The 24,480-nt window shown below is 34.9% G+C and overlaps 1 protein-coding gene across 4 annotated transcripts in view; it reads right to left on the bottom strand.

Moving 5' to 3' along the window:
- The window catches only part of CPNE8 (copine 8), a 239,232-nt gene that overhangs the window by 182,652 nt on the left and 32,100 nt on the right, over nt 1–24,480 (bottom strand). For 3 of the 4 annotated variants that reach the window (XM_050750139.1, XM_050750138.1, XM_050750135.1), the window contains exons 2-3: nt 18,673–18,713; nt 17,198–17,244 (exon numbers count right to left, since the gene is read on the bottom strand). Coding sequence is in view for 1 of the 4 variants with exons in the window: in XM_050750135.1 (XP_050606092.1) it covers nt 17,198–17,244; nt 18,673–18,713 (88 nt within the window). In the remaining 3 variants the exon portion in view is untranslated. Of the gene's footprint in view, nt 1–17,197; nt 17,245–18,672; nt 18,714–19,549; nt 19,824–24,480 lie in introns of those variants that run through there. The other variant, XM_050750140.1, reaches the window with a different exon arrangement.

Below are 24,480 nucleotides of genomic sequence, written 5' to 3' on the forward strand. Positions count from 1 at the left end.
TACCAATCCTTCTAAAACGCTTCCAAAAACTGAAGAAAAGGGAATGCTTCCAAACTCATTTTACAAGTCTAGCATTGCCCTGTGTGATGGTTAATACTGAGTGTCAATTTGGTTGGATTGAAGGATGCAAAGTATTGCTCCTGGGTGTGTCTGTGAGGGTGTTGCCAAAGGAGATTAACATTTGAGTCAGTGAACTGGGAGAAGCAGGCCCACTCTCAATCTGGGTGGGTACCATCTAATCAGCTGCCAGTACACTGGAATAAAGCAAGCAGGAAAAGATGGAAAAGCAGACTTGTTGAGTCTTCCGGCCTTCATCTTTTTCTCGTGCCAGATGATTCCTGCTCTCAAATATCAGACTCCAAGTTCTTCAGCTTTTGGACTCTTGGATTTACACCAGTGGTTTGTGATTGTGTGAGTCAATACTGCTTAATAAACTCCCATTTATGCATACATTTATCCTATCAGTTCTGTCCCTCTAGAGAACCCTGACTAATACACCCTGATACCAAAGCCAGACAAAAACATTATAAGAAAAGAAAACTAAAGGCAGCTGTCTATGATGATCACAGGTGCAAAAATTTTTAACAAAATACTATCAGCCTGAATTCAACAGCACATTAAAAGAATCATTTATCATAAGTGGGATTTATCACTGGGATGCAAGGATGGTTCAACATACACAACTCCATAAAGATGATACAGTACATTAACAGAACGAATTACGAAAACTATATGATCAACTCAATGGAGCTGAAAAGGCTTTTAACAACATTCAAGAATGTTTCCAGATAAAAAATTCAAAACAAGTTAAGTTTTAAAGGAATAAACCTCTATACAATAAAAGACATTTATGAAAAGCCCACAGCTAACATCATACTGAAAGCTTTTCCTCTAATTCAGGAACCAGACAAGGATGCTCACTCTCACACTTCTACTTAACCTAGGACTGCAAGTTCTAGCCAGAGCAATTAGACAAGAAAAAGAAATAAAAGGTATGCAAATTGGAAAGAAAGAAGTGAAACTGTTTCTATTTGCTAATGACATGATCTTATATAGAGAAAGTTCTAAAGACTCCACCAATAAACTATTTCAACTGATGAAGTCAGTAAAGTTACAGGATACAAAATCAACACAGAAAAATCAGTAGTGTATCTTTACACTAACAACAAATTATCTGAAAAGTAAATTAAGAAAATCCCATTCACAATAACATTAAAAAAAAAAAAACACACAAAATACTGAGGAGCAAATTTAACCAAAAAGGTGAAAAACCTGTATAATAAAAACAAAACACTGATGAAAGAAATAATTATGACACAAATAAATGGAAAACTATTCTATGTTCATGGACTGAAAATGTAATATAGTTAAAACGGCCATATTACATAAGTGATGCAATCTCTATCAAAATTCCAAGTCATTTTTCACAGAAATAGAAAATACAATCCTAAGTTTTATACAGAACCACAAAAGATCCCATATAGCCAAAGTAACCTTGAGAAAAAAAAAACAAAGCTGAAGGCATCACACTACCTGACTTCAAAATCTACTACAATGCTATAGTTACCAACACAGCATGTTATTGGCATAACAACATAAAATGACCAGTGGAACAGGATACAGAGTCCAGAAATAAATCCATGCACAACACAGCATGTGGAAAGGCAAGATGTTGATCAAAGTGTACAAAATTTCAGTTAAACGGGAGGAATAAATTTTAATGATCTACTGTAGAAAAAAGTGACTATAATAATAACACACTGTATATTTCAAAATTGCTAAGAGAAGATTTTAAATGTTTTCACCACAAAAAGAATACTAAGTAGGTGAGGTACTGGATTTCTTAAACAACCTGATTTAATTATTCCCATAATGTAAACATGTAAAATATCACATTGTATCCCATAAATATATAATATGCAACTATTGCCAATTAAAAGTTAAAACAAAAACTTGAAAATTTAATGAAACAACTGAAAGAGATTAAAAGGGACCAAAGAATAAACAAAACAATTGGCAAGCCCTTACCTAAACTAATTTTAAAAAGAGAGAAGTCACAAATAAAATAATAAATGAAAGAGAAAACATGACAAGTGATGGTACAGGAATAAAAATGATCATAAGGGACTATTATGAACAACTTTAGCCAACAAATTGAATAACCCGGAAGAAATGGAAAAATTCTTAGAAACATATAACCTAGGCTGAATCATGAAAAGATAAGAAACTTGAACAGACCAATAGTGAATAAGAGATTGAAGCAGTAATCAACAACCTCAAAAGCAGTAATCAAAAGGAAAAGCTTGGGACTTGATGGCTTCTCTGATGAATGCTACCAACCATTTAAACAAGAATCAATATCAATCTTCCTTAAATTCTTTCCAAAATATTAAAAAAAAAAAAAAAAAAAATACCTTCAGACTCATTTTATGAAGTCAGCATTATCATCATACCAAAACTAGACAAGGGCACAACTGGAAAAGAAAATTATAGACCAATATCCTTGGTGAATATGGATGTAAAAATCCTCAGGAAAATACAAATAGACCAAATTCAATAGCATATTAAAAGGATCATCCTTGTCTATAATCCTCACTAGCTAGACACCTGGTATCACCAACTAATGGCATGGGTTGCCTAGAGGGCAGAACCTTAGATTTTTCTTAGTTTTCCTATAATATTCTGAATTGATAAAATAAATTTGACAGTAGTGCTTATAAATTTTTCAAAATGCCTATGTAAATTGAATTTTTTATAATCCCCATAAAATAAAAATACAAATAGGTTGGACATTGTTCTATACTTCATGTTGTTTGCAAGAAACTGATCACCACATTGAAAACTTGGAAAAGACAGCTACTATATCAATGATTAACTATGGAATAAAATTTTAGGCTGTGGTTTTTCAATATACATGTACTATCACAAAATCTCATGTTGTGATTTATCTTTATTTAAAACTTTAGATGCATCACATTTAAAGAAAATTGTGACTGCATAAAGTTTCTAACTGGACTATACTATGAGTATCAGGGTTTGTTTTTTTTTTTCCAATATACAGCCTAGATATATTTTGGGTAAAGATAAATGCTCTTTAGTTAGGAATAAATTATGATAATAGAGTAGATGTTTACCTTAATCTTGTTGTCTTTTTCCTTAATTTTCAAAATAAAGGGCTAGCAACCTACATTGACAACCTTCATAGTTTTCCTTCAAATGTTACCGATTCATATAGCAAAACCCTGTCACACACTGATTTAACATACATAAATGTCAACAAAACATATCAGTATTATTCATGCCAATGTAGCCTTTACACAAGAAAGAGACACACCTAATTAAAATCATAGCTACAACTCAAATAATTCATATTTTATTTTGTAATATAATTGGCAGTACACAAATATATTGACTATAAATAAACCATAGATCTCAGTCATTGTTTATTGATTGTCTATCAAAGAAATTGTAAGGATGGGACTTTCATTTCCAGAAAGATGGAGTCATTTCTCTATTTTTCTTGCAAAGTACAACTAAAAACACTGAACTACATTATAGTTATTTCTTTACTTTATCAATGTCGATATTCTGGTTGTGATAATGTACTAGAGTTTTTAAGATATTACCACTTGGGGAAAGTGAGGAAACAGGACATAGGATTTCTCTGTATTATTTCTTATGTAAAGACAAACACAAACCAAAAATTAAAAATAAGAAGGTTAGGCCAGAGGTGGTGGCTCACGTCTATAATCCCAGCACTTTGGGAGGCCAGGGCGTGCGGATCACAAGGTCAGGAGTTTGAGACCAGCCTGGCCAACATGGCGAAACCCCATCTCTACTAAAAATACAAAAAAAATAATAGCCAGGCATGGTGGTGGGCACCTATAATCCCAGCTACTCAGGAGGCTGAGGCACGAGAATTGCTTGAACCCAGGAGGCGGAGGTTGCAGTGAGCTGACATTGTGCCACTGCACTCTAGCCTGGGAGGCAAGAGCAAGACTCCATCTAAAAAAAATAAATAAGAGGCTTAATTCTCCCTGTTGATAATAGAAAATATTTCCCTCCCTCCTTTTATTCAGAGAATTTACTTTGGAAAACATGTAATTACAAGTACTTTCTCTCTCTGAAATGTATATAAATCATTTTGAAAACTCTGGTCAGCTTTATAACCCGGGAATGTCTTTCTCAAGAACATAGGAGCCATCTTTATATAATGTAAACATCAAAATAAATTGCACCTCTGTCTCCCAGTTTCTGTGGGAAAGCAGGAGACTAATTTTGGTAGAGTCATTGTTCCAAGTTGCAAAACTACCTTTTGTCCTAAAAACAGGAAGTTTGTTTTTCCTCCATATAAAGCCAATTAACTAACACAGATGGTTATGATGGAGTTCAGGCAAGCCCCAAAATTGGGGCTTAGCCTGGGAGGTTCTTAACTTCACCTAGAAAAGAATGCAAGGGCAAGCTGGTGGTGTTAAACAGCAACTTTTATTGAAGTGTCAGTGTACAGCAGCAGCAGAGTTACTGCTCTTTGCAAGCAGGGCTACACAATAGGCAGTGTGCCAAAGTAGCAGCTCAAAGGTGCTTCTGCAGTCATATTTATATTTACTTTTAACTACATGCAAATTAAGGAGCAGTTTATGTAGAAATTTCTAGGAAAAGAGTGGTAACTTCTAGGTCATCAGGTTGTTGTCATGGAAAGAGGCAATTAATTCCAGGTGTTGTCACAGCAATGGCAAATTGACATGGCACATTGGTAGACATCTTATGGAAAGCTGCTTCTACACCAGCCCTGTTTTTGCTAGTCCTCAATTTGGTCTAGCGTCTAAGCCCCACCTCTGGATGTCAAGTCTCAACTTCCACCTCAGTTATACTATGAGCAAATGAGATTTTTTTCCTGTGATACAAGGATGATTCAAATAAAGCAAATCAATTAATGCAATATACAGTAAAACAGATTAAAAGATAAAATACCACGACCATCTCAATAGACACAGAAAAAGCGCTGGACAAAATTCTGCAACGTTTCCTGATGAAAATACTTAGTAAATACTTTACCTGAACATAACAAAACCATATACACAAAGCCTACGGCAACATCATACTCAGTGGTGAAAAACTGAAAGCTTTTCCTCTAAAATCAGGAAAAAGGCAAAGATGACAATTCTCATCACTTCTAATCAACATAGTGTGAAAATCCTAGCCAGAGCACTTAGACATGACAAAGAAATAAAAGGTATCCAAATCAAAACAGAGGAAGTAAAATTATCGTTTGCAAATGACCTTATAGTTAAAAAAAAAAAAAAATCCCAAAGACTTCACAAAAACTATTAGAAATAATAAACAAATTCATAAGTTGCAGATATGAAATCTACATACAAAAATCAGTTGTGCTTTTATACACCAACAATGAACCATCCAAAAAGATACTTAAGAAATAATTTCTTTCTAACAGAATCAGAAAGAATAAAATACTTGGTAATAAACTTAACTAAGAAGGTAAAAGACCTGTGTACACTGAACACAAAGCATTAATGAAATAAATAAGAAAGACAAAAAGAAATGGAAAAACCTCTCATGTTAATGGATTGGAAGATCAAAATAATCACACTACCCAAAGTGATCTTGATCTTTGATTCAATGCAATAATTATCAAAATCCTAATGACATTTTTAATAATAGACAAAAAAAATCTTAAAATTCATATGGAACCACAAAAGATCCTGAATAGCTAAAACAATGTTGAAAAAGAACAAAGCTCGAGGTATCACACTTCCTGATTTTCAAAATATACTAAAAAGCTATAGTCATTAAAATAATATAGTACTGAAACAACAGCCACATGGATCACTGGAATAGAAGAGAAAGCTCATAAATAAATTCACACATAGATGTTTAACTGATCTTCAACAAGGGTGTCAATGGGGAAAAGATAATTTCTTCAACAGATGGTGTAGAAAAAATTTCATATTCATACGCAAATACACATACACAAAAGACTACTCAAAATGAAGTAAAGACATAATGTAAGATGTGGAACTATAAAACTCCTAGAAGAAAACATAGGGTAAAAGTTTCATGACATTGATCTTGGGCCATGAATTCTTGATTATAACACCAAAAGCACAAGCAACAAAAGCAAAATTAGACAGGTGGGAGTAACTCAAATTAAAAAGGTTTTCCACACCAAAGGAAAGCAGAGTCAAAAGGCAACCCACAGAAGGAGGAAATATTTGTGTACCATCTGATGAGGGATTAACAACTAAAATATAAAAAGAAATCAGAAACTCAGCAGCAAAACAACCAAATAACTCAATTTAAAAATAGGCAAAAAAAAAAAAAAAACCTTGAATAAACATTTGTCCAAAGAAGATACACAAATGGTCAACAGGTATATGAAAGGATGCTCAACATCACTAATCATTAGAGAATTGTAAATTCAAATTTCCCTGAGATATTGTCTCATGCCTGTTAGAATGGCTATTATCAAAAAAAAAAAAAAAAAAAAAAAAAAAAAAAAATTGTTGTTGAGGATGTGGAGAAATTAGAGCATTTGTGCACTACTGGTGGAACTGTAAAATGATGCAGCCACTGTGGAGAACAGTATGAAATTTCCAAAAATTAAAAATATATTTATCATGTGGTCTAGCAATCCCACTTTTGAGTGTACATTCAAAAAAACTCAAATAATAATCTTGAAGAGATATCTGCGCTCCTATGTTCATTACAGCATTATTCACAATAGCCTACATACCATGGGACATGATTCAGCCTTTAAAAGGAAGGAAATCCTGCCATTTGCAACAACATGGATGAATCTGGAAGACATTAGGCTAAGTGAAATAAACCAGACACAGAAGGATAGATACTACAAAATACCACTTATATGATGAATTTAAAATAGTCAAATTCATAGAAGCAAAAAGTAGAAGAACGTTTGCCAGAGGTTGAAGGGAGGGGAAACTGGGAAGAATGACTGGGTATTAAGTTTCAGTTATGAAAAATGAGTAAGTCCCAAAGATCTACTGTACAGCATGGTGCCTAGGGTTAACTATACCGTATTCCATACTTAAAAATTTGCTAAAAGCGTAGATATTAAGTGTTCTTATAGCAAAAAATAACATGGTATATATACAATGGAATATTATTCAGGCTTACAAAAGTAGGTAATCCTGCCACATGCAGCAACATGAATAAACCTGGAGGACATTATATTAACTGAAATAAACAACTCACAGAAGGACAAATACTGTGTAATTCCCTTACACGAGGTATCTAAAATAGTCAAACTTATAGAAACAGCAAAGAATGGTGGTTGCCATTGGCTGTGGGGGAGAGAAAAACGGGGAGTTGTTGTTCAATGGGTATAAAGTTTTAGTTATGCAAGATGAGCAAGTTCTATGTCAATAGTTAATAAAACTGTACTGTATACTTAAAATTTTTAAAGGGCATATATTAAGTGTTCTTATCACATGAAAATAAAAAAATCAAAGCAAAGCAAATCAGAATGAATATTAAAAACAACTTATTAAACTTTCAAGCATAAAAACAATTTGAAATATTAAAAGAAAATATGACCTACTCAGAATATCAATCTTGAATGACTAATACCAAGACACAGTCTAGTGAAAGTACTTACTATTATTTTCAAAAGAAAAGTAATCCACTAGCCATTCATGCAGAATGAGTACATGGCTTAAAATAAAATTATATTTTCATAAAACTTTCTGTCAGAAATGCTTTATGACAGAACAAAAATGAAATAATATATTAAATATATGCAAGGAAAGAAAACGTGATCAAAAGATTTCATGTTCTTCCAATACAAAGGACACAAATTGTTATTAACATGAAAGAACTAGGGAAATATTGTTCCTATGAACTTTTCTAAGGAATTTACTAAAGATGGATTTTTATAAAACCATAATTACTACAGAAATATTGACATATAGAGTAGTGGTGAGCATTACTTACAGAACTAAGACTAAATTATGGCTGAAAGAGAAAAAGTAAAGTATGAATGGCAATATAATCTGCTAATGTTGGTATAGTGTAACATTATTCTAACTAATACATGAAAATCTCCAATGATCTAGGCACTAAGCATCAAAGGATACTAATATCACAAAAGAGTGAAAACAAGACATCATTTGCTTTCCAATGAAAAGTTCATACAACCACCAATAGATCTGTTAAAGAAACTAAATCTCTATTCAACCTTCAGATTCAATTTGCCAAATTGTGGAACTGCAAATAACAGAAAAAATATAATGAAATGCACCATAAGCACATGGTCAACAAGATTCTGACTGTGTAACTACAGGTCAAATTAGCTTGTTAGCATTATATATATCATATACATTATAATCATTATATATTTCTCCTATATAATCCTGAGGATTAGATGGTAGAAACATATCAGTTTAATTCCCTGATTCTGGTTATTATATTATGATTATGGAGGAACATGTCTTTTATGTAAATAAAGCATTCAGATGTTGTGGGGCATATTGTCAGCAACTTATTTTCAAACAGTTTAAAGGGAAAAAAAATCCTTTATACTATATTTGCACCTTTTCTGTAAGTCTGACATATTTTCAAATTTTAAAAAATAACTTTGAATCTGGAAGGTAATAGAAGCATAACATAACAAACTGGGATATAATTAAAGCCTCTTAAAAGAGAATTTTTAGCCTAAAATGCATATATTAGAAAAATGACTGACAATAACTGTTAAGCTATCATTCTCAAGAACTTAGAAGAGAAATGCTGGGTGCAATGGCTCACGCCTGTAATCCCAGCACTTTGGGAGGCTGAGGCAGGCAGATAATTTCAGGTCAGGAGTTCAAGACCAGCCTGACTAATATGGCAAAACCCTGTCTCTACTAAAAATACAAAAGTTAATCAGGCCTGGTGGCACACACCTGCAGTCCCAGCTACTTGGGAGGCTGACCAATGAGAATCACTTGAACCCAGGAGATGGAGGCTGCAGTGAGCTGAAATCATGCCACCGCACTCCAGCCTGGATGAGAGACTGAGACTGTGTCTCAAAAAAGAAATAAAAGATCAAATTAAATCGAAAAATGAGAAAAAAATCAGTTGCAGTAACCAGTGACTGTTTTTTAATTAGAAATAACCATTAAAGGCAAAATTTGATTATTGCAAAGACTAATAATTGATAAACCTTTGCCAAGAAGAACCAAAAAAAAGAAACACAAATTATCAATATAAGAAGGTAAAAAAAGGGACATCATTATAAATCCCACAGAAAATACACATATCGTAAGTGTGTATTACAAGCAGTGTTATGCCAATAAATTGAAAATTCAGGTTAAATGGATAAATTCCTGAAAAATCATGGCACACAAAACTGACAGAAGAAGAAATTGAAACTGTAAGTAGACATGTATGTAACGAAGATATTGAATCTGATATTAAAACCTCCTATAATGAAATGTCCAGACTCGGAATGTTTTAGCAGCAAACTTTTTCAAACATTTAACTAAAATACAACACCAATTTTACTCATACTCCTTCAAAGAGAAAACAGAAATGCTTTCAAGCAGAAGTAATGAGGCTTGCCTAATCTTAACAACAAAAGGTACAAGTTTATGACAAAGAAGTAAATTTATAGATCAATATAAGTTGTAACAGGCAAAATTCTAACAAATAGTAGCAAGGCCTAGTAAGCAATATACTTAAAAGACCATACATCATTATTCAGTTGGAAACATTATGGAAATATGTGTTTTATGAAAATCAAGCATGTATTTCATCTTAATGACAAAATAAAAATCATATACTCATCTGAATAAATGCAAACACATGAAAATTTTACCCATGGGATCAAGAACAAGAATGCCTCCTGTCACCACTTTTATTAAACACTATACAAGAGGCCCCTGTCAGTACAGTAAGGATAAATGTATGTATAAATTGACAAACAGATTCTAAAATTTCTGTTGAGCTGTGTAAAGCTAAGAATATCCTAGAAATAGGGTTTGAGAACTATGGCCCATAGGCCAAATCTGGCCTGCTGCTGGTTTTTGTAAGTTAAGTTTCACTGAAGCACAGCCCCATCATCATCCATTTACGTACTGTCAATGGCTGCTTTCATGCTACAGTAGCTAGAGAGACTATAAGGCCCACCTAGCCTAAAATCTTTGCCCTGGCTCCTATTTACATTTGACCCTTTACAGAAAAAAATTTGCCAGCCCCTGCCCTAGAAAATCTAAAGAAGAAGAAAAAAAAAAAAACTACAAAGCTCACGCCGCCAGCACTAGTTATTAAAACAGCATGGTATTACACAACAGAATCCTCAACAAGGTCCTCACATATACAGTTATTTGTGATAAAGGTGATGTAATTGTGCAGCGGAGAAAGGTGATCCCTTCAACACATGTTCCCGAGTCAATTCGACACTATATGGCATCAAAGTAAATTTCATCTCAAACCATATACAAAAATTAATCCCAGAGGAACTGTAGGTCTAAACATGAAAGGTGAAACAATAAAACTTCTAAAAGGTAACACTGGGAAATACCATCACGGCCTTCAGAGAATAAGATTTTCTTAAAAAGAACGAAAGCACAGATCATAAAGGATATGTTATGATTATAAAGGATCATATTGCTATGTTAGATTAAATTAAAATTATGAACTTTTGTTCATCAAAATACACTATTCAAAGAGTAGAATGCCATACTATATAAAGGGAGAAGATATTTGAAAGATACGCAAGCAACAAGGAATTCCTGTCCTGAAGATATAACTCCTGAAAATTAGTAAGAAAATAGGCAATACTTCTTAAAAGAGAATAGCCAAATGGCCATTAAGCCTACCTAAAGGTTCTGAACCATAGTAATCATCGGCAAGTTAAAAAACAAAAACAGGATATCTTTACCCACTAATCAGAATGGAAATATTTTTAAAACTGGCAATAAAAAGCATTGGCAAAGATGTACGGCAATACAAGTGGCAGATGGAAAATTCTGGAAAACCATTTGGCAGTATCTACTGAAGATGAAAATATGCATTCCTCCTATGGCTCAGATAATTCATTCCTACATATAATATTAGGAATATGTGAATGTTAAGACCCAAAAGATATGTACAAGAATGTTCTAAACAGATAATAATATTTAGTAACAGGGAACAAGCCAAAAATCTGTCCAAAGTAGAATGGATAAGTACATTGGGGCATATTCATAAAACAGAGAACCATGCAACAACGGACATGAACAACCTCTTGCCACAGGCATGGATAGAGCTCACTGAAAGAAACAACATAATTGAGTATAAACTATATGATTCTATGTATATAAGGCTTAAAAATGGGCAAAACTATTCTATAGTGTTAGAAATCAGAATGGTAGTTCAATTTAGGAGGAGGCTTGAAGGAACACAATAAAAATTCTTGGATTTCTAGGAATGTTCCCTTTCTTGATCTAGATGGTGGTTACATGGCTGTGTTTACTTCTAATTCATTGTGCTGTATAATTTGTGGCGTTCATTTCATTGAGTTTTATTTTGATAAAAAGGTATATTAAAAGTGGGACAGAAAAAATAATTTAAGAGATCAAAACATTCTGGATTTGCTTTTTAGCTAACAATGAGAAAAGTTCTGTCTAAAGTGTGATTCTTGTTCAATTGAACATGTGATATGCATAGAGCTAATAGAGTTCAACTACGCTTTATAAACTACGGGTAACTTATATTAACCCACAATTTCTACTTATCTATATCCAGGAATATTTGTAATACTATTTTATATCCTTTTCTGAACAGAAAGATTCCAATGCCAATCTGCAGATCTCTTTCTAAAACTGGTATTGCTGACATTGGAAATCCAAATGGATCAATATAGTATTTGTCTGTGTAACATACAACATATTTTTGCTGAAATATTAATGGCCACACATTTCATAAAATATATTGGCTTTACTAAGTTCTTTCAACTACATGTCACACAACTGTTTTTATAAGAACACAGTAAACGTCTTCCATTACAATCCCCTCAATCAATCACAGGAAGTCTTTATACATATTGTGAGACTCCTTCCAATATCCACTAAAGAAATATAATGCTGTAGATTGAATGCACAGCAGAATAGTGCAATTCACATCTTTTCTAAAAGAGAGAAAACAAAACAAAATAAAAATATTCAGCTGCTCTGCAACATGCATTCAATAGTGAAGAAAGTATCAGTAGCCATGCAGAATGGTTAATCGATTAGCAACAGTGATGGCCTAAAAATATTAAAAGCTTCCTCTCTCCTGTATCAATAGCTTTATATGTTTCATCATAATATTTCTCTAAAACAAAAATGAAAGAATATAATGAATATCCCTAAGCCTTAAGAGATACATAACATGTTGTCAATTGATGCAATAATTCAAATTCCAAAACATGTAGTTAAGCTTAGATTAAAGAGTAGAAGAAAAAGTCTTAGGCTCCCATAACTAGTTACCATGACACATACATGTTCTCACATTTAATATAAAAAAATGTGGCCTACACAGCAATTTATCTACAGGGATCCTTCCACCACATAAATTCTGAAACCATGACACTAAACTGTGTGTGCCTGTGTTAAGAAGCTAAATTTAGGTGTCCCTACATTTGGGTGTTCAATCAAATATTAATTGAACACCTTTTTTTTTTTTTTTTTTAAGAGTATTGCTCTGTCACCCAGGCTGGAGTGCAATGGCGGGATCTCGGCTCACTGCAACCTCCGCCTACTAGGTTCAAGCGATTCTTCTGCCTCAGCCTCCTGAGTAGCTGGAATTACAGGCACCCGCCACCATACCATGCTAATTTTTGTATTTTTAGTAGAGATAGGGTTTTACCATGTTGACCAGGCTGGTCTCTAACTCCTGACCTCAGGTGACCTGCCCACCTCGGCCTCCCAAAGTGCTGGGATTACAGGCCTGAGCCACTCTGCACTTGGCCCTCAACACCTTTCAAGAACAAAAGAAAGGTCGGTCGCGGTAGCTCACGCCTGTAATCCCAGCACTTTGGGAGGCCGAGGCGGGAGGATCACGAGGTCAGGAGATCGAGACCATCCTGGCTAACAAGATGAAACTCCGTCTCTACTAAAAAATAGAAAAAAATAGCCGAGCGTAGTGGCGGGCGCTTATATTCCCAGCTACTCGGGAGGCTGAGGCAGGCGAATGGCATGAACCCGGGAGGCGGAGCTTGCAATGAGCAGAGATCGCGCCACTGCACTCCAGCCTGGGGGACAGAGTGAGACTCCGTCAAAAAAAAAAAAAAAATAAAAATAAATAAAAGGAACAAAGAAAGCCATATTCTAAATGCTGTGCAGGAGGTTTCACCTTTGGAAGCACAAAGCTAAACAGTGAAGCCAAGACATATGAGAGAGTAAGTTTGCAAAAAAGTTATTGATGTTTGTTGAATAGTATAGTGTGTGTGTGTGTGTGTGTGTGTGTGTGTGTGTGTGTTTGTGAGAGACAGAGAAACACCTAAACAAGTATTATTCAGTATGGAGATGAATAAATGTTAACATAGCTCAGTGTCAATGGAATGGGGCAGAGCGGAGACAAAGTCAAACTGTAGTAATCAGCATTTGAAAGTAGACTTGTTTGCCTCTACACTATAATCACTGTAGTTCATAAACAACTTCAGCATGCCTTTTATCACATACTAACTTAGGGAACCTGGAACAAATTCTATAATTTTAAATGTTTAAAAGTAATTCACAAAATGAATTGGCTATGGATAACTAAAATCCAACTTCACGAACTTAGTTGGAATATTTTCCCAACTCTGAGTAAAGTGGCCATTCTTAGAGATGTTACTTTTTTTATTTCCATTTGCCACTAGGTTTCCATATTTTCGTAATTCATGGTGCTTAAACATCATTTCTAGCTCTGAAATTACTACACACTAAAAATAATTTTAGTTTTACATCCATTACTTCAAGAGTTTTTCATAATTCACAGTCATTAGATAGAATTTATCAACAATATAGGTGGTAATTATAATCATGTTAGAGATAATTTTTAAACTGCAAATTTGAACTAAAGATTAATTTTACATAATTTTATATTTCTTTATTTGGAGCATTTGTTTCAACACATTTTTAAGCTTTATTTTTTCACTTATTCCCCTTATTATCTAAAAGTGATTCATCTCAGAACGTAAATTCGTATGGCTTGTTACACATACTTTTCCAAAATATACCTGAATTTAAATATAACCACTATATTATTGAGATAATGCTGATACCTCCATCAATAAATTGATTTTACAGATGTACCAAAATTGCTGAGAAAACTCTCAGAGACTCCGTCTCATAAAGAGAAAAAAAAAAAAAAAGGATGAGTTCATGTCCTTTGCAGGGACATGGATGAAACTGGAAACCATAATTCTCAGCAAACTAACACAGGAACAGAAAACTAAACACCACATGGTCTCCCTCATAAGTGGGAGTTGATCAATGAGAACACATGGACACAGGGAGGGGAACATCACACACCCGGGCCTGTCGGTGGGTGGGGGGCTAGGGGAGAAATAGCATTAGGAGAAATACCTAATGTAGATGACGGGTTGATGAGTGCAGCAAACCACCATGACACACATATACCTATGTAACAAACCTGCACATTCTGCATATATACCCCATAACTTAAAGTATAATAAAAATAAATAAATAAATAAAAATAAAAGTTTAAATAATTTAAGTCAAAAAAAAAAGGAAATTCCCACTTTGTCCTTTACAACTGGGTAACTTTGGTCTAGTCATTTAACCTTTCTGTGTTTCATTTTTCTCGTGAAACATAAGGATTATAACATAACCTACCTCTTAAAGTTGCTGTGAAAACTAAATTAGTCAATATTTATAAAGGGCTTGGAACATTAGTTAGCCATCATTATTATAAAAGTTGTAAATTAAGTAAGAAATTTATATTTCATTGCTTAGGCAATAGGAAAGCATGAGAAATTTTTTAAGGAAGGGAGATTTTGAGCTGAGGCTGCCCTTAAACTAACAGGCCAATACCACTTGGTCAGCACCCACTTAAGAATTAACTCCCAGAACCCTGGTTTAGGTCCAAAATTGTTTGTTGTCCTTCTTCAAACTCCCTTTATCCAATAAAGTTTCCAGTTGCCTCATTATTAGGCATTTGCATTGGCCCAGATGTCTGGTACTGTAACTTAGGTATCCTTATCCTGGTAACTTTTTGGTGCCTGAAGCAAAGTCATTTTGTGGACACCCTGGTCAATGCTCAGTCCCATCTAGCCTGGCATCTATGGTCAATAAGCAGTTCCACTGTATTGTTTCAGGCCTTTGAGAAAGGGAACTCCGAAGAGAATGACAAGACAGCATGTCTTTCAGGAAGATAATCAAAGGAATGATTAGACAGATGAACATGGAAAAAAGGGGGTAGGAGAATTGTTGCAACACGGATGACAAAAGAGAAAAGGAGTCTGAATAAAAAGGGTGGCTTATCCAAGCGTGGATTTTTCTTTTTTATGAAAGAGAACTCATAGCACTGGATGACATTAAGTGATGAAGATGTGGGAGAGAAACTCAGGATGACTACAAAAATTGCAGTTTCATATTTTGGCTAGCAGTTTTAGCTATATTTGAAGCGAAGAAGAAGCAGACATAGGGTAAAGATGATGAGTTTACATTTGATACAGAGTTTGAGGTAAATATTGAACTAAATAGAAATGTGCTGGGCACAGTGGCTCACACCTGTAATCCCAGCACTTTGGGAGGCCAAGGCAGGTGGATCACCTGAGCTCGGGAGTTTGAGACCAGCCTGACTAACATGGAGAAACCCCGTCTCTACTAAAAATACAAAATTAGCCGGGCGTGGTGGCCGCATGCCTGTAATCTCAGCCACTCTGGAGGCTGAGGCAGGAGAATCGCTTGAACCTGGGAGGCAGAAGTTGCAGTGAGTCAAGATCGTGCCATTGCACTCCAGCCTGAGCAACAAGAGCAAAACTCCGCCTCAAAAAAAAAAAAAAAAAAAAAAAAAAAAGTGCAGAAGCAGTTAGATACAATAAACGTGTATCTGTTTATGGACTACTGACCACCAGCCCATTATCAGTAGAAACAAGTTTTAAATTATTTTCCCCAGATTTTAAGAATAAATTAAATGATTTATTCTTGCCCTCTACCCAAAATTGAGGCACAGTGGTAAAATGACTGGCAAATGCACTCTGTGGCACAAATAGCACAAACCTCACTAGGGAAATCTAGCCAGAAACTGTAACCTCATTAAAACAATGCACTAACTTCCTGAGATAACTGGCAACTAGAGGCAGATGGAAATGCCTTTTATTTAATATGCCCTCCACCTTCCAATGATCAACCACCCATTTGAATGTGGAGACACTCTAGAAAATAAATTAACAATTCTGTCTCTTCACTTTTGCTTCATTAAACAACATACATTTGTATTAAGAAGCTGAATTTCAACTTTATTTTTAAATATGTTGCAAAAAGTAGGCAATATTTGGTATTAAGCAGCATAATTAAGATCTTTTTTTTTCTTTTTCTTTTTCTTTTTTTGAGATGAGTCTCGCTCTGTCACCCAGGCTGGAGTGCAGTGGCACGATCTCTACTCACTGCAAGCTCTGCCTCCTGGGTTCATGCCATTCTTCTGCCTCAGCCTCCGGAGTAGCTGGAACTACAGGCACCGGTCACCACGCCCAGCTAATTTTTCATTTTTTTTTTTTTTTTTTTTTTCAGTAGAGACGGGGTTTCATTGTGTTAGCCAGGATGGTCTTGATCTCCTGACCTCGTGATCCGCCAGCCTCAGCCTCCCAAAGGGCTGGGATTACAGGTGTGAGCCACCGTGCCCGGCCAATCAAAATCTTTTAAGGTGGCATTTTATAAATATCAGCAGTTGATCTCTAAAAATAAGACTTAACCCACAAACTTAAATTTTGTAAGAAATCATGTCAAGTTGATGGCAACACATTAAATTTATGTTTGGATAAAGGAAGTAGAAATTTCAGGCCTAGAATATTCCACAAGAAGGTCATAAGTCAGCTAAACAATCACTGTTATTAAAAACAAAACACAAAGGTAACTTTCCTAAGATAAAAACAATTCAATCTTTGGGTTGAAAAGGACTTACAGTGAAAAACGGGAAGTATCATCTTGATCAAGTTATAACTTACTATATCTTCAAGTCCAGTGATTTTTTTTTAAAGTTTTAAACTTACCTCTCTCCATTCTTTATTTCCAACTCCTTGTACATATAAGACACAAACTACAAAAGATGAAAAAATACACACATATAAATGTCTTTTATGAAAATCATATGTGAATGTATACAATTTGGCTTTCAGCTGTTCAAAAGCTACATCAAAAATAAATGCCTAATTCCTAGTCTTACCCTTTCAAAAAAAAAAAAAAAAAGGCTAGTAAATCATCAAGTGACTAAAAATTAATTTAACTAAACAGAAAACAAACTATTATGCCAGATCTTTAGAACTTAGTAAGTACTGAGCTTGGCACATAAAATAATACTTGCTAAGGTCTTCATAGATAAATTTTAAAACCATAATTTAAACAATTTGAAATATTTCATTATGTTGTGAAACACAAATCAAGTTCTTCCTAAGATATTTACGGTGTTCAAAGGTATAATAGGAAGGAAAACTTGGGGGCAAGTCACGCTCTACATTTAATATTTTAACTTCCTCCCTCAATATTTGTAAATAGGTAAGAAATCCTGTCAACCAAGAAAGGAATTCCCAAAAGGGAGATTAAGGGCTTTGAGTAAAGATTAAGGGATATGAAGTGTCCCAACCATTTGTCAAATGAGCCCCAGGGATTTTTAATACCCCAATTGCAATGCCTTTTTCCCAATGACTACCTTAAGAATTCTGGTAACTGACAAAAACCTTTCCTCTATAATTCAACCATATTTGTTCACACATTTGTAGAGATAGAGAACTGTTGTATATTCATTTCTAAATATTACAAGATTCGGAAACACATTGATTTATACAGTTCATTCTGCTGTTTTCTAATTCAAACTACCCTTCTTACTTTACAAGTTATCTCTAATTTTCAGTACCTCTAATTAGTAATCACTTTGGTTCATATCAGATGTTACATATTTCACTTGGTTGTAAATTTTATATATCACTTTTATTTTATTTTTCTTTTCTTTTTTTTCCCCAAGAGATGGTGGGGGTGGGGGCAGGTCTCATTATGTAGCCTAGGCTGGTCTCGAGCTCCTGGGCTCAGGAAATCCTCCTGCCTCAGCCTCCCAAAGGGCTAGGATTATAGGCATGAACCACCTTGCCCAACCACCACTTTTATTTAAAAACAAGAAAAAGAAGAAAGAAAAGTATTACTCCATGACTAAAAATAACTTTAAATTATGGCCCATTTGGTTTTCTTTCAAATATAATAATTTCTACCAAATGGCCATAGCATGAGGTTTTAATTTCAAAGTGAACTGTCCCACATTGGAGTCATTTGTATTCTCATTTTATTCTCAAAGTGCTCAGCAAGTCCCTCTTTACCCACAGTACTCCCTGGGGTTGGCTGATGAGTGTGTAGAGCTTGGGACCACTCCCCTGCTGCTTTCTACGCTTTAAAACAAACCTTTAAACAAGAACTATGAGTTTCATACAACTTTTGCAAAATCAAATGATTTTTCAAAAGGCAAGCAATAAATACTTACTTGGATCAGATTTAGAAAATGTGTCTCTGTCAAGAAGATTTCTGTTGAATAAAACAGAAAATGTTAGTTGGATATAAAAGCAAAATATTTATATTTATATAGACACATTAAAATGTATATGTACATAATTGTGTATATATAAACATACACATACACATATGTATGACTAAGTAAACATGTCCTAAGGGTCTGCTTGTATTTATTCAGACTGAACATCACTGGACTCCGAAACTAAAAGTTTTTATTTTCTCAGACTTGCATTCCAGTTAACCAATAACATGACTCCTTACATCCTAAGATTAAAATCTCTTTGAAAGAACTAATTGTTTTAGGTTTCCATTTAATCCTTCATTAAAAATATAAAGGTGTTCGGCCGGGCGCGGTGGCTCACGCCTGTAATCCCAGCACTTTGGGAGGCCGAGGCAGGCGGATCACAAGGTCAGGAGATCGAGACCACAGTGAAACCCCGTCTCTACTAAAAATACAAAAAATTAGCCGGGCTTGGTGGCGGGCGCCTATAGTCCCAGCTACTAGGAAGGCTGAGGTAGGAGAATGGCGTGAACCCGGGAGGCGGAGCTTGCAGTGAGCCGAGATTGTGCCACTGCACTCCCGCCTGGGTGGCAGAGCGAGACTCCGTCTCAAAAAAAAAAAAAAAAAAAAAAATATATATATATATATATATATATATAAAAGTGTTCAACAAACTGTGAGTTGCTATTAATGCAAAAATTGTTTGCAGTTCAGAGCACATGATCACATTAATCCATAAAATTAGAATGCAATTGTGAAGCAGCATCTCTTGACATTTGTGTTACATCAACTCTGATGAGTTTTATGTTGCTATTACAGTTTGGGAATTTAAGATGAACATACAGACCTTGCCTGAAGACTCTTCAGTAAACATTAAAAACATACACAAGGCCATTATTAGCACATTTTTTTTTCCAGATATTTCTAAAACAGAATAACAATGGAAAATCAAAAATTAGGAAAGCCTGGATTCCTCTGATACCAGTGTACTGCCACCCTCGGTGGTAGTAATACAGTCCTATACTTTATGCTCATAACAATAACCCTGAGTACTCATTAAAAAGTTAAATTCGGTATGCTCTGATCCACAAGGTAGAAAATTATTAGAAAAATTTCCATCTAAAATTAGTTTTTATAAAATTATGATTTAAAGCTATATGCTTTTCTGAAAAACTTGATGACTTAAGGGTTCTAAAAGTTCAAATTTGTGTTTAATAATCATCTTCCATTAATTGGTAATAATTTGGAATAGCTAAATTGCATTCCTATTTGTAATACTTATAATAAAAATCAGGTGTTCAAGCTGTCTTATTTTCCACTAGGACTACTATTCAAGTGCATTTATTTGTAGGGCCCTTGGTATTTGAAAAGTCCCTTTTTCATATGAATCTGGCATCCTTTCTAATTTCAGGTTCTCGAAAGCGATTGCCTCCATTGAATCTCTATGCACTGAAAAAATAAGAACATATTCAACAAAACAATGCAGCACAGACAATGAAATGAGATCATGTCTTGAAATATTCCTAGAAAGGAGAAACATCAGACATATTCACATTTGGAATTAAATCAGACTCGAAGACCACTCGTCAGTAATCATAATAAATTAATCCTTTCTGTCCCCTGAGCAGACACCATGACTCCAGCAATGGTTACCAAACGGTAAATTAAAGCATTTCCATATGAGAAATTACTGTGATATTATATTTATTATACAAAGGTAGTTCTTAAGTGGGAATTCTCCCAATCCTTCCTGTGACTCAAGCTTTTGCTCATTAGGTGTCCTAGGAAAATGTTATGCTGTTTCTTTTGGAATTCACAAAAAAACTGAGATGACAGTGCAAAATATTGTGATGTGGCTGCGACTCAAAAACTATGCTATATACGTATTTAACAGAAAACAATGTTGTTTCAATGCCTTACTTATGTAAAAGAAAGAAACTACATGTTTTAACCACAAATATAAAATAAAGGATTTCTATCAACAATAGAACAGATTACTATTCTTTTTTGAGATGAAGTTTCGCTCTTGTTACCCAGGCTGGAGTGCAATGGTGCGATCTCTGTTCATTGCAACCTCTGCCTCCCAGGTTCAAGCGATTCTCCTGCCTCAGCCTCCCAAGTAGCTGGGATTACAGGCATGCACCACCACACCCAGCTAATTTTGTATTTTTAGTAGAGACAGGGTTTCTCCATGTTGGTCAGGCTGGTCTTGAACTCCCGACCTCAGGTGATCCACCCACCTCTGCCTCCCCAAGTGCTAGGATTGCAGGCGTGATCCACCGCGCCCTGCTGAGATTAGTTTTCTTAATCACAAACTTTATTTGTCACCTTGTTTCACTCAGCCATTGTGATCCATAACACGTAATGGTAACATCAAAAATAAGCCAACAAAAAACCCTTTGTGTAATGAGAAGTAAAAATCTATAAATCTTCATAACATAATCTGAAATTTGCAATTTAACTTTCCAATTATATTTGGTAATAATTTTACCTGTACTTTGGTCATATGAATATAATAGAATAGACTATCTCTGACAGATTGAATTCCCAAAAGACTACTTTACTCAAGCATATATGATTGCGAAGCTGGAAAAGGCAAATATTCTTAGTGATATATACACTGCAAAAAACCAGTGACTGTTAAAATCCATCATTCAGTTTGGATTTATTTTAGGAATAAGAATTTTATCTTCCCAAGATCCTATTAGAAACAAAGCCTATTCACATTAAGTAAAATAAGATAGGTATTATTGTGAAGGCCATTTCATAAATTCAGAAACTAAGCTGGGGCTCAGAGAAAGTGAGTAAATGAGTCAGTGTACACAGCCCAGTACAGAATAATCTAACGGTAGCAACCATTCGGAATCTGATGCTTCTGTTCTTTACAAAATACCTCAGTTTCTGGAGAAGTCCAGAAGACTTCTTATTTTCTATGAATACTGGAAATGTCAAAGGTCTCCAATTTTACCTACCACAAGAATATAAAGGAAAATAAATTCTTGTTCATAGACTAGTATAGAGATGCTGCTTATCGAATGAGGAGAGAAAACCAGAATGAGAGGCCAAACCCACCGTACTTTCCATAGAAAAAAATATTTGTTTTATATATATTGCACTTTTAAAAATAAACATAACACACAACCCTCCATGACCAGATTTTAAATGAAAAGGCTACGCTTCCCTCCACGGACTTTTCATCTGCTTGAGCTAGGATGCCTGTAACTTTGTTCCTACCATTTTATAACATGATGTTGAACATCAACACTAGGTTAAAAATCCTGAACATGTCTTTCTATTCTGCAAATCTAGATGTAGCTAATACAAAAGAACAAAATCTTCAAAAGAAATTTTGGAAAAATACAGTGTACGAGTTAGAAAAATTATTTGATGAAACATCTAATCAAAATTATAACCTATAAATTGCCTGAGTCGTTCTAGTATCCACTCATCCTCAAATTTCATTAAAATTCCTAACCTATGAGCTTAAAGGGGGATAACTGAAATAGCATTAACTAAAGCCGAGGCCCAACCAATTTAACTCTAACCTGTAGGAAGAAATACTGTCCGAGGTGTTCAAACCACAGCAACTCCATCTTGAATAGGGGCTGGGTAAAATAAGGATGAGACCTACTAGGCTGCATTCCCAGGAGGTTAAGGCATCCTTAGTCACAGTATAAGGAGACTGACACAAGATGCAGGTCATAAAGACCCTTCTGATAAAACAGGTTGCAGTAAAGAAGCTGGCCCAAACCCACCAAAATCAACATGGCAATGAGGGTGACCTCTGGTCTTCCTCACTGCTACACTCCTACCAGGGCCATGACAGTTTACAAATGCCATGGCAACATCAGGAAGTACTCTATATGTTCTTAAAAGGGGAGGTAAGAATAATCCACCCTTGTGGATATAATCAAGAAATAACCATAAAAATGGGCAACCGGCAGCCCTCAACACTCCTCTGCCTATGGAGTAGCCATTCTTTTGTTCCTTTACTTTCTTAATAAACTTGCTTTCACTTGATTGACTCACCTCGAATTCTTTCTTGGGTAAAATCCAAGAACCCTTTCTTGGGGTCTGGATTGGGACACCTTTCTAGTACATCACTGGGTTAACTGGAGAGGTATATTTTGCATGAAATGTAAAATTAAGAAGCAGATAAGCAGGAATTTAGCAACACCTTTCCAAAACCATCCAAGAGAAAGAATTCCCTGACTCCTCAGCCTTCCTAGTCAATTCTCATCCATATTCATCCTTGAGAACAGGCTACCTTCCCCTAAAGACAATAGTCAGTTAGCTCATCTGATAACCCAGCCCGCTCCGATTTTATGCTCAACAAGCCATCTTCCAAATTTAAGACAGTTTCCCATATAGCAGTTACTGAGTAGCCAACATGAATATCACAGTTGTCTTTACTGTTGTGGGTTTTATTGTCAATTGGCATTCTGAGACCCATACTGAGCACCCAGCTAGCCTCTTAAAATTGTATCTCACGCTTATCTTTCTCAAACTGGGAAGTCGCAATTCTCTTTCAACTTCAAAGCAAATCTGCAAGTATTTTTCAAGCAAATAATCTATGGCCAAGACCTAACTAAGCACTATCAAAAATAATACAATCTGTATTAAAGGCTTATTTCAAGAAGCCTGAATTTTATTACAGAAATAACTAAACAACAATATAGGATGGTATATAAAATCGCAGTTTATTATAGGGAGAAAACACTGTTTATAGGTGTCAAATTAAACAGTGTCAAATTGATTCAGCTATGATAACAACAACAAAAGCCAGATACAGTAATTAGCTCTTATTCCAACTATTTTTCAAATAATTGATAATATATATATAATGCAAGCGATCTAAATAAATACATATCCTGAAATAAGTACCTTATTGAGACACCCAGGTGGGAGGGGGGTCCCTGGCAAAATTCCAACCAGCCTGTGCACTGGGAGTGCACACTGCAGTGGAGTCATAGTTTGCCCCTTTGCATCAGGGAGGAGCCTGGCCACTCCTCTTCCTGTGTGGAACCTGAGATTCATATTGCCAGACAGGAAGCACCCCAGCAGGGACTCTGGCTTTACAGAGAGTCTCTGTTTCCCCCTTTTTTCTCCCTTTTTGCCAAATATGTCCCCCATTTTTCTCCCTCCTCGAATTGTCTGTGAGCCTAAATTTTCATTACTGTGGGACAAGGACCCTGTCTTTAGCCAAACTAAGGAAAAAAATCCTGCAATATTATTTTTAAAAAGCTAAGTATTTTTTCTATTATATTTATATGTATTAAGGATTTAATAGTAGAAAATAAAAACTTTGAATTCTTCATATGTAAAATGAGCATAACATGATGTATTTAAAGTAAAAAGTGACTCGTGAGTTAATCCTAAAGTTGCAGGCATGCTATTCACTCTTTCCTGCTCAGCAGATAAAATCACCTAATAAATATTCATATTAAAAAATCCTTTAAAAGGGAAACAAATATCATTATCCTTCCACAGATGAAATTTGAAAAAGACAACCTACTTGATATGTATATGAATTTTAAAGTTAATAGTTTCAGAGTAAAGGCAATTTTGCTAAGTTCTAATTAAAAAAAAAAAAAATACAAGATACTTGTTTTAGGGGTTAAGTCCTCAACTTGGAAACATAAAATTAATTCCAAACAGCACTGTGACCAACAGACGTGAAACAACACATTAAAAAATCTACTGCTGTACTTTGAGTGCAATTTTTCTATTTAATTTTCCACAGGAATGGAAATATAGTTTGTAAATAGAGCCCAACAA

Source organism: Macaca thibetana, chromosome 11 (assembly GCF_024542745.1).
Source record: "Macaca thibetana thibetana isolate TM-01 chromosome 11, ASM2454274v1, whole genome shotgun sequence".
Taxonomy (NCBI): Eukaryota; Metazoa; Chordata; class Mammalia; order Primates; family Cercopithecidae; genus Macaca; species Macaca thibetana.